An 11,589-nucleotide genomic window follows, 5' to 3' on the forward strand; every position below is an offset into this window, starting at 1 on the left:
CCGCCAGTGCTGTTGTTCCACCACGGCCTCTCTGCGCTACACGTCACATTCAATCACAATAACCATTTTTAATGTTTGACTGCAAGTGCGTGCAGCACGGCCCTCACTTGAAAAGCACAACTGCTGTACGCAGTCATTCCCTATTACATCAGTTTTACCAATCAACATGAAATATGGAGGACCCAACAGGTTGCATGAAAAAGTCTAAAGGACCCAGGCCTGAAATTAAATTGTAAGGTTTCAACTCGTCATGTGGGGTAAATTAGTTATTTTCGTCATTGGCTTTTTATTAGTTTTTTAAAATTTGAATAATTTTCACCTTTTTCCCCGTTGGTTTATTATTATCATGCAGCATTTCTACAGCCTTTTTTTAAAAACACACCTGTTCTATTTAAAGTACCACAGTAATCCTCTCAACTGAATCTTTTTTCCACAGGATGCTGACCGAGCTATTCCGCTATGCTCATAGTGGCTCATCCCAACGTTCCTATTAGTGTTATTAAATTTTAATCAGGAATGATACTACAATTTAGTATTATTTATTTATTTATTTAAATCTCTATACAACGCCCAACTATACGCCGACCCCCGCTTAATTGCTATCCTTGTCATTCATTCCCTTCTCGGCATCTCATTGGTTGACACGAACGCTCATCATGTGTCAAAGCCCCCGATTCGAGCTCTCATTGGCCAATAGGGCGTGTCCATGTCCTCAAAGGATCTCCCCCCGGAGTGGCCAGACAGGCTGAGGGGGGGGGTGCAATGTTAGGATGGCAGTGCTAATAGGAGTATCTAACGGGACATGCGGACCGGCTGATTCTGTCTACTAATTCAACCACTGGTGAGAGTCTTATTATGTACTTATTACGACTGGTATCCCCTTTCATTATAAAAACAAAACGTGCGTTAATATTAATATTTAATTGTCTTCTAACTCCGAAGTCGAACCATTGGACTAAGCTAGCTAACCGAGTGGTCATCCCTCCCCGGGAGTCTCAGCAGACGAAATCCGCCTTAAAATCGCACTATTTCTTGCTGTGCTACCTCACTCCACGCGTATTGTATTGCCTATTTGCGTTTGGCGGAAAGGAGCGATGTAAACGCCCAGAACGGCGGCGTCCGGCTTGGAGTTTTATAGGCTGTGGAGATGTAGGGGTTCTTCCGATGAACAGATGTGGGTCAGCCCATCAGATACGGGAAGCGACGGTGCGGAACACTGATTGATCGTGGTTGCCATGCGTGCGTGTGTGCGTGCGTGTGCGTGTGCGCGTCTATCTTAAAGCGAGAAAGTATTGTGAGTACTGCTGGGTAGGGTATCAAATGTGAATGCCAAGGCAAGATTTTGCCTAAAAAACAATAGTGGTGGCAGAGAAAGCAATCTTGAAATTGAGCCTTCTTGAAATGTTTTATTCAAATTCATATGAATCATTTTGAGGTGAAAAGACATTATTTGCAATCTGGCAAAAATGTTTGCATCTTAAGGGGTCTCCGACACAACTCCCGCAAAAGTCACTCATTCACACCCAATGGAAAGTTAGAACAAATGTGGCCGTAACTACAGTTTCACCAATTTACTTTTAATTTAAGTTGTCCATTTTGCCATCAATTGCTTTATCATTTGAAAAGATTAGTGGGTAAGGGCCCTTGGAAAGTTAAAAAAAAAAATGCCCCTTACACGTGGTTCACTCAGAAACAAAATTGGTTGGACATGTTAACACATCAGTACGCACCAAAAAAAACTCAGATGCCTTTCTCCAAAATTGAACTGGTAGTCATCCACTATGGCGTCAAAGTTGGACGTTAATTTGAAGAATTAGTGGGTAAGTTTCCCCAATTGGCATGAAATTTGGAGGTCATGTTGCTTACCAAAATCTTGGAGAGGAGAGACGATAAAAAAAAAACATGCCAGGACGCATCAAAACATGTGAAGAAGCCCTGCCTGAAATTGAAACGAAATAGCGAGTAGTAGTTTCTCGTCATATTTCCAGTAGTCCTGAAATGTGCTCATACTCTTTTGATGATCATCCAAGCCCTATACTACTACGATTTCTACTACTAAGAAGCTACGCTGTGCACCAACCATGTGATGAATATTTAATCACAGGTACAGGTTTTACAGCAGAAGTAATGACATCACACACGGAGCCGAGTGGCGGTGACGTAATCCCAGTTGCATTATTCACCAGATCACAATTCATCACCGCAGAGGCGAGAAGCGCCCGCTCATGAATTAGCAAGCGCTGCGCCCTCGCTTCGGCACACATCTGGGGCCGAGGCGGCCATCTTGGCGAGGAAGTGGTAACCCCGGGGTCACACATTGCTAACGCGCGGATGGGATGTATTCTATTCTTAAACACAGTTCAAATACCGTGGACGCTTTTCTCTTCAGGCTGGTATGAGTCGTCCGTCTGAGTACTGATACCTCTAGTACATTTGATTTCTAAAATAACATCTACTGCCCAGGAGGAATTACTCTGAGGCATTTTATTTGCCTTAAGTATCAGTGGCTAGTATCGCAGTCTCCTCGAGTACTCGATACATTTTCTAGAACCTGAATACTGTACCTACTATATATGAATGGGAATAAAAGCAGCAAGACTAGTCAGCAGCACTATATGTGATTATGATACATACGCTCCTAGTTGGGCTTCACAGGAAGAGGAAGCTGGTGAGAAAAATACGAGGGGGGGGCTACAAGAAGAGGGGGGGTTGAGAGGATGCATGGGAGAACTGGCGCGGTTGCCGTGTGAACGCAGCGCCATTGTCCCGGGAACCTTTCAGTGTGGCTTCCCTCGAGGTCCCTATTTCCACCCCTCCCCCTTAGGACCCCCCCCCCCCCCATCTACCCCACTCGCTTTCCTTCCACAACACGTAAACACACTAACATCACACATTACTTTCCACTCGCACGCACTCTCTCATTCATTTAATGGTACACCCTCTTTGCCTCCCATTTTGGCTCATGCAAAGGAGGTCTGCCCCCCCCCTCCAAAACAGCCCGACCCCCCCCACCCCACCACCACCTCGCTGCTCATTATCTCGCCTCGTTGATGTGATTGTCATGCCCAAAACCAAAACTCATACACATTGGTCAATAAGGTGTTTCTGCTCCCCCTGCGCTCCGTTCATCCAGGCTTGCCGCAAGCAACTGCTGACAGTCTTGTGCAGCGTGAGCACATGATGTTGTTTTATTTATTTATTTATTTTTATTTTTAATGGCTCCTTGTTTACCGAATGCCGTTCAGCCGAATGCGAACAAACAATGCAAAAGGCCACCAGACAGATATGGATTATTATTATTTATTTTATTTTTTTAGGCCGATTCCGATATTTAACTGAATGAAATTCCGATAAACAATTAACAGACCGATTAATTACAAATATAAATGATAAAAAGATGTCTAGGTCCGTCAATGATTTCAACAATAAAAATATGAACAGTTGACTATTTTATTATACATTGTGTTTAAGTATTTAACTACAACAGAGACAAAATTTGTTATTAACATTTAATAAACGGCTACTTGAACACAAACGGTGGTGCAACACATATTAGACAGGCAATATGACAATATTCACAGGTATATATTCTTTATCCTTTGCGAAACATTACAAATGTAAATGTGGCTTACTAAGGAGCGAAGCGTAGCCATGTCTGCATTATACTGCGTCCGGTTGGCCAAGGCACACCCAGGTTTTTGCTAAATGTAGCCACACAGGCCCGGTGTTAAGTGGCAATGGGGGTCTTTTGTTCTCCAGTTGCTTGTTGAAGAGGCGACAGCGCCGCATTGTTTGGACGGGAAGAGCAGAGGTGACACGGGCGGTAGCAGGAAACAGGAATTGGGCCGAGGCTGCCAAAATAGGAAGTGAGGCGCTGATAGGATGGCCGCTCCGATGCTCGTCGGGATTTCTCCTGCGGGTCTATTGAGATATTGTTCCTCGTTTTCCCATTTTCAAGAGGACTTACGATGAAAAAAATATATTAAAATTTTGATGTGTCCAACTGTGTTTTAGTGGCTTGGTGATGAAATACTGTCACGGAATCTGGATTAGCATTTAGCTTGAAGTGCGATAACGGCATTAGCTTCTTATGAACGAACGCTTCTTCAAAAATGCGGAATATGTCGACTAATAGTGTACCTTGCACATTTTAAGAGCATCATTCTCGCTTTTTCCATCCACCAATCTGCGTTTGTGTCAAGTTTCCAGCTGGGCCACTGACAGGCCGGCCTGGGATTAGCCGGCACGCTGCATCATGCTATCGCTAATGCCTTAATCCTCACCGCCGGTTGTCTCGCTCGGCCCCTCGATCTGTGGGGATCTATTTGATTTAATAGTCACCTTAATTTTTATATTGATGTTTTATTATTTTATCGTCATATTTTTGTAATATTTAAAAACATTTTTATTTTTTGTTGTAATATATATATTTTTCTTTTCCCCAAAATGTCTCCTAATAGTTTCGTATTTTCATGTTTTTTATTGTATTTTTTGTCAAGTATTTTCCCTGTTAGTTTTTTTTTTTTACATGTTTTTAATTATTATTTTTTGTAGATCATATAAAAAACAAAACATTTTGATGAATAGCCAGATATTTATGTGTGTGCGTGTCCCCGACAGTCGTGTGTGGTCGTGAAGCGTTACCATGCCGCTGGTCAAGAGGAACATCGACCCGCGCCACCTGTGCCGCGGGGAGCTCCCCGATGGCATCGGCAGCGAGCTGGAGTGCGTGATGAACAACACGCTCTCCGCCATCATCCGCCAGCTCAGCAGCCTGAGTAAGACGCACTATAGCGCACACACACACACGCATGCACGTGCACATACAAATACACGCTTGAGTGCGGAATGACGCCAAGACCAATTAAAAGCTTCCCCATGCAACATCCAGGCTCAAACTTTCAGCATTATCAAATTTCCGTTCAAAAATTACTTTGGAAGGTATTCTATTCGGCTCACGATTTGAACACTATTAACTATCAGAGTACAAGTGTAAAAATAAGTTCAGTCTTTTTATTCATTCTTTTAGTGTTTTTATCAATTCTCTTTTTTTGTCTAATATTTTTATTTTTTTTCTCTAATAAAAAAAAATCTAAGCTTTTTTTTTTTATCATTTTTTATCCAGTATCTTTCTGTGTAATATTTTTGTTAAAAAAAAAATACATTTAAAATTTTAAAATCTATTTTAATCAATATTTTAGTATTCTTTTAAATTTTTTTATTGATTTTATCATTTGTTGAAGTGTACCTAATATTTTGACTTGCCCCATGAGCAGACGCCTGACCCATTTCCTTTTGCTCTATTCTGCTAAAAACATATCTGTCTCTCTAAAATGTGTAACATATGGCTCGGTATTGCATGCTGTTGTCTTAATGATGGCCGTCGCCATGGTTATGCACACCCCGAGGGTTCGGAGGCTGGCAAAACTCCGACAGCTGCGTGTGTGTGTGCAGATAATGTGTGTTTATGTGTCTCTTTGTGCGTGTGTGTTCTGTTTTCAATTGATCCACAGTGTCACTGTAGTGGCAGCAAGGGCATCCATCTTTTATGTCCTTTTTGTTCCGGAACAGTCGCAGCTGTGTGGGTTATATTTACATTGACATGCTCACACACAGGCGATGCAAGCATGTAAAATGTCCAGACGGGAGCTTGGTGGGTGCGGGTCGGGCATCCTTAACACCCCTCAGGGTGTGAGGTCAGAGTTGAAAGGGCTCAGCGTGCCACATCCGGGATTGCTCCCTCTGCTAAACATGTCCCGAAGCCCATCCTGTCAGCGGGGGGGCTTGCAAATAGCCCCCTCCCTTGCTTGGTATTTCCACTCCAAGCTTTACGGAAGCTTGGCTTGCTATTCATTAACAATATTGGTTTGTTTTGAAGCATATTGTAGCGCCTTTTTAAAACTCGCCTTAAAACACATTTTTAGTCTTTGGCATGAGACAGTAGTGGTTTGTTTTAAAGTGCTCTAGAAATAAAGTCGGATAGAGTTTTGCATTGTATGTTCCCAGTAAGGTAGCTGACAAGACAAAATGTCCTCTCATTCACTCATCCGTCAGGCAAACATGCGGAGGACATATTTGGCGAGCTGTTCAACGAGGCCAACACCTTCTACCTGCGCGCCAACTCTCTCCAGGACCGCATCGACCGGCTGGCCGTCAAGGTCACGCAGCTTGACTCCACGGTGGAGGAAGGTGGGGGCCGTCGGCTTTTTACATGTGCAGCTCTCTCTTTTTATTTTTGTTTTTTATGGTGTAACCTTGAAACCAGGGCTGGATGAACAGCTGTACTGAACGGCCACATTTTGATTTAAAAAAAAAAAATAAAAAATTGAGACTTTTTATATATTTGCTTTGTATGTAAAATACATTATTTTATCATTATTATAAATTATTGTAATATTTGTAAAATAGTTTACTAATAATAAATATTTAAAAAAAACTATAAATATATTATATGTATAAAATATGCATAGGTTTTATTAATGTTGTGTTTTTATTATGTTGTCGACATTTTTTTTACTATGATTAACTAACCAATATTTTTAAATATTAAAATAAATTAAAAAAAATAACAATACATACATTTTTATCAGACGGCTAAACAAACTAACCCTTTAAAGTTAATAAATTATTCATATATTGTTATTTGTGTACATGTACATATTTTGCATTAATAAATCCAATTATTAATTTCATTTTAAAACATTATTTATGATGAACTAAAAGGAATAAATCTAAAGATTATGCGCATGTAAAACTGATTAATTGGATTAATGTGTCAAATCACCAATTATTAATTATTTATTTTTATATTATTTGAAATCCAGAAAACAATCAAACAAACAGTCTTGCTCTCACTTTTTGTGCGCAGTTTCCCTGCAAGACATCAACATGCGCAAAGCCTTCAAGAGCTCCACCACTCAAGACCAGCAGGTGGTGTCCAAGAGCAGCGTGCCCAACCCGGTGAAGGAGATGTACAATTTGAGTGACAAGCCTCCTCCTCTCAGCATCCTCTCTTCATACAGGTTGGGCACAAAAAATAAGAATAAAAATTCAATAAATTTGTGCCCAAAGAGCAAAGATGCTATGACACCCTGAGCAATTTTTTGTTCCTGTGTGCAGGGATGACAAGAAGGAAGCGCTCAAGTTCTACACCGACCCCTCCTACTTCTTTGATCTCTGGAAAGAGAAAATGCTGCAGGACACAGAAGACAAGAGAAAAGAAAAGCGGAAGCAGAAGGCACATACTCAAACTCTTCACGATAACTCTATTTTACGTACTTGGGATGATTCGTTAAACGATTTGTGTCCTCCAAACTCAGGAACAGAAGCGCTGCGTGGACGGAACGTTGCAGAGGGAGGTGAAGAAGGTCCGGAAGGCGAGGAACCGCCGACAGGAGTGGAACATGATGGCGCTGGATAAAGAGCTGAGGCCAGATCACCGTCACACCATACACAGAGACAGAGGGGCTTCCTCCGAGGGCTCCATGTCTCCAGAGAACAGGTCACTTTTTTATGCTATTCACTGTATTTAAATAAATATTTACTCTTTATTGCATTTAAATATATAATCATGAATGAATAATACAAATGTTTCTTGTATTTTAATATCGCATAAAAATGATGATCACACTAATATTTACCACAGTTAAATATGCAAAAAAATAGGTAAATACTAGTTTGCTCAATTTTCTTTTATTTATTTAATTTTTTATTTATTTTTATTTTGGAAAATATGATGAAAAAAAATGAAATACTATTCAGCCCTAATTTTCTTTTATTTATTTCATTTTTTATTTATTTTTATTTTGGAAAATATAACGAAAAAAATGAAATACTATTCAGCCCTAATTTTATTTTATTTATTTCATATTTTCTTAATTTTATTATTATTTTTATTTTGGAGAAATATAATGAAAAAAAATAAATAAATATTATTCAGCCCTCAACTTCAAGTATTCTATTGTGCCACAATGTACTCTTGTTGCTTCACCTATCAGAGCTCACGGAGCCGACCTGCACCACTATCCCAATGCCATGAACCACGCCGGCCACGCCCACACCTACTCGGGCCCGCCGCCCAGCATCCTGGCCGCCCAAATGGCGGCGGGCCACGGCCCTCGCGGAGGAGGCGACCACGACGCCAGAGGTAGGGCCGCGGCTTATCAGGGCGGCACGCTTGGCCGCGCCCACCATTACCACCAGCATCAACAGCAAGTTCCGCTGCCTCCACCGCCCGCCGAGGCGATGAACGGCGGCTCCATGTCCCTCCCTCCACTGGACTACAGGTATGCCTCGAGGTTTAAAATTAAAATTAATATCATATATTAAATAGACACCCTCCCCTCCAATAAACACCCGCAGCCACTTCATTAGGTACGCCATCCATGTCTTTCTTGCAGCATGGACGGTTATGCCAACACGGGGCCGCCGCCCCCACCCCCGGCTCCTCTCATCCCCTCCGCCCTGACGGCCTTCGCCTCGCCGCCCGGAGGGCCCATGTCTCCCGGGCCCGGGGGCTATGCCTCGCCTCCGCCGCCCATATGCGGCGGGCCAGTCGCGCCGCCACCTCCCGGGCCCCCGCCGCCGCCTCTCCAAGCCGGTGCCTCCCACGCCATGGTGCACAAGATGTCGTCGCCTGTGCCTGTGGAGAGCAGCGTGGTCAACGATGCCCGCAGTGACCTGCTGGCGGCCATACGTATGGGTATGTGTGCGTGCATGTGCGTGTGTGTGCCTGGTAATATTTAAAAAGCTTGGAATAAATCATAAATCTTTTCTTACTTTATTCCAGTTAATTTTATTTCGATTTGAAAATATGTACTCTTCTTTGATAATTTTTTTTTTTTCATTGCACTTTTGTAGCCCTTTGCAGGTTAACAAACATGCCCATTTGTGTTCTGTCCCCCTGCAGGCATCCAGCTGAAGAAGGTTCAGGAGCAACAAGAGCAGCAGGCCAAGCGGGAGCCCGTCGGCAACGACGTGGCCACCATCCTGTCGCGCCGCATCGCCGTGGAGTACTCGGACTCGGAGGACGACTCAGAGCTGGAGGACAACGACTGGTCCGATTGAAGCACACACACGCACACGCACACACGCACACGCACACTTATCTGCTGTACAAGCTGAAGGGTCCATAAGCTGTAACAAGCACTGAAAAGAAGTCAGTATACTGTAACCATGACCACTTCCTGCTACCTTCACGTCTTGCTGGATGCTTTTCAAGCACCCCCCCCCCATGTATAACTGTTGTAATGCTGCACTCACACGTCATGTATAATTTGATGTATATGCCACTTTTGAAAGTGTTAGATTCAACTAAAGACTTTCCTCTTGAGCTAATCTTTTCCTTTTCTTTTTTTTTTTTTTTTTTTTTTTTTAACTCAACGTTATGCTATAGATCACCAGGTAGAGCAGGGGTGGGCAACCTACGGCCATATGCGGCCTGCCAGAGTGTTTGATCTGATCTGGATGGAGGAGTTGTGAAGTGAAGGAAATTGGGAGTGTCAAGAGTGGACTTATTGCATCTGTGCAGTTTCACCACTAGAGGGCACCTGTGAATTTCTTAGGACGCTTGTTTCGACTCTGACCTTGTTGAGGTGAGTTCGTACAGTTTCGTCTGTAATGGCAACTTTGCACAAAGCTCGTTCTGTTAATTCTGAGCCTGAATTGGCCCTTTCAAACCAAAATGGCAGTGTGTATGTATGTAATTGCTGCTTGAGACTTTTTGTGTAGGTCTGCTCATGATAGACGTCTCGACCAAATTTCAGAATATTTCAATATGGAAAGATGGTCCAAAAACCTTTAGTCCACAAATGCTCAAAAAGTAATAAACTTATGCTCCTCCTAAACACAATGACGAGAAGTCAAATAGTCAAGTTATCATCGTCCGTTTGTCTCATGTATGCGGTTGAAGGACGACCAAAAAATTGACAAAATGACCCCAAATTGGCCGCTTCACACCAAAATGGCAGACTTGTTTCCTTGAGACTTTTTGTGGGTTTACTCGTGATAGACATACCTCCTAAACTTCATGTAAAATAAAACTGTCTTCCGAGGCTGAATTTTTAAATCCAAAATATAGTCCAGTATGAGTAGTTACGCTTTAAAGGACCTGGGAAATGTCCGCGACTCTAAAATGGCCGCATGGATGAGTGCATTTTGTTTACCGAAATGGCTCCTAATGGGGAAAAAAAGGTTGCCCAGCCCTGCTGTAGGCAATGAGTGGGAAGTAAATGTCATAAAAATGATTGATGCTTGAGGCAGTGTCATGTAAACGGTCTAGTGTGAGCTTTGTAAAACCAGAGACTAATAAAAAAAAAAAAACATGAATGGAGCACAACGGCTGGCGAGTCTCCTCACTGTTCCCCGCTGTCGTCACACGTACTGTACCTGGCTCCCCTGTTTCTATGGCGACGAGAGCAGAGTTGCCACGGCAACCACCGAGAGAGCAGGAGGGGGAGATGAAGAAAAAAGGCGAGGCGGGCGTCATATGCACAGCACGTGTTTGTTTGCGTGTTTTTTTTTTTTTTTAATAGAAAATTAACTAACCAAAGCAATAAAAAGTACAACTAGAACACTTTGGAAAAATAGACAGCACACACTTCACACAAATGTTTTTTTTTTTTTTTTTTTGAACAATTAAATTAGTGCATGTTGATTCTCATTTTGCAGATACTTCAATTGTGCCATCGTGATACCCCCCCCCCCTCCCTCGCCCACCCACGGCAAAAATAAAGTGCATTTCACATTTAAAAACAACACACGATGCTGTTACTGTGGCAACCCAAGAGACATTCACAGGCCCCCTTGAGTGTCGCTGTTAGTTAGCTCGAACCACTTCCAGCCCCTCCTTGGCTACACAATTACTTTCACCTTGTTTGCGTGACAGATAAGTGTGACAGTCTTTTGCTAATCTTACAATACAAAAGCCCTTTTCGCACCTTTTTCGACAAATTCGACAAGTACCTTGGGGGCCAAAAAAGTGGCGCGACCCGACTCTTTCCTTTAAGAGTGACTGCTTTGGTAGCACCATGCACGGTGGTTAAGTCGCCCCATTTGGAAAGCATGCCGTATTAATTATTATTATTTACACAATGTAGCCCGAGGGAAAAAAATGATTTGTGTCACTACATTCAGAACAAAAGGCTTTTACAGCGCCGTGATATCATCGTACAACAGAAGGAATTCAAGCCGAAAAAAATAGAACTTTTCAATGAATATAACAAAATAGATTTTTTTTTTTTCCCCGTCGTTGTCGTGATGTCACCGGGGCCACGTCCCAAAAGTCGTCCGAGATCATTTGGAAAGTGGCCCCTGTTTAGCTCATAAGATCATTCAGAGGTCACTTGACTAACTTCCGCCGATTTAATCGATCATCCTCTTTCGCTTTGGCTTCAAGTAGCGTTGCTTTTTAGTCCGATGACGTCGTCGCGGAAACATGCGGTGGAGCACCGAGAAAAAAAAAAAAAAAAACCATGATGGGAATTCTCTCCGGACGGTCAAGGAAGACTGGCAGCAGCAGCAATCCGCAAAAAAGGTGAACACCCATGTATGTAGTGACACACTCCTCCCTTGGGGAGAGCACATGCGGCC

At 42.7% G+C, this 11,589-nt stretch overlaps 1 protein-coding gene across 1 annotated transcript; it reads left to right on the plus strand.

Annotated features, from left to right (window-relative positions):
* The first annotated feature begins 749 nt into the window (after positions 1–749).
* On the plus strand, positions 750–10,330 carry wasf3b (WASP family member 3b). The gene is made up of 9 exons (XM_088283018.1): positions 750–841; positions 4,621–4,778; positions 6,055–6,189; positions 6,869–7,022; positions 7,120–7,237; positions 7,320–7,501; positions 7,998–8,285; positions 8,400–8,701; positions 8,909–10,330. Exons 2-9 carry the CDS (start codon positions 4,646–4,648, stop codon positions 9,064–9,066), a joined length of 1,470 nt encoding a protein of 489 aa, XP_088139144.1. The 5' UTR covers positions 750–841; positions 4,621–4,645; the 3' UTR covers positions 9,067–10,330.
* The last annotated feature ends 1,259 nt before the right edge of the window (positions 10,331–11,589 follow it).

Source organism: Idiotropiscis lumnitzeri, chromosome 19, assembly GCF_059441095.1.
Source record: "Idiotropiscis lumnitzeri isolate Australia: NSW breed Sydney's pygmy pipehorse chromosome 19, RoL_Ilum_1.0, whole genome shotgun sequence".
NCBI classification, from domain to species: Eukaryota; Metazoa; Chordata; class Actinopteri; order Syngnathiformes; family Syngnathidae; genus Idiotropiscis; species Idiotropiscis lumnitzeri.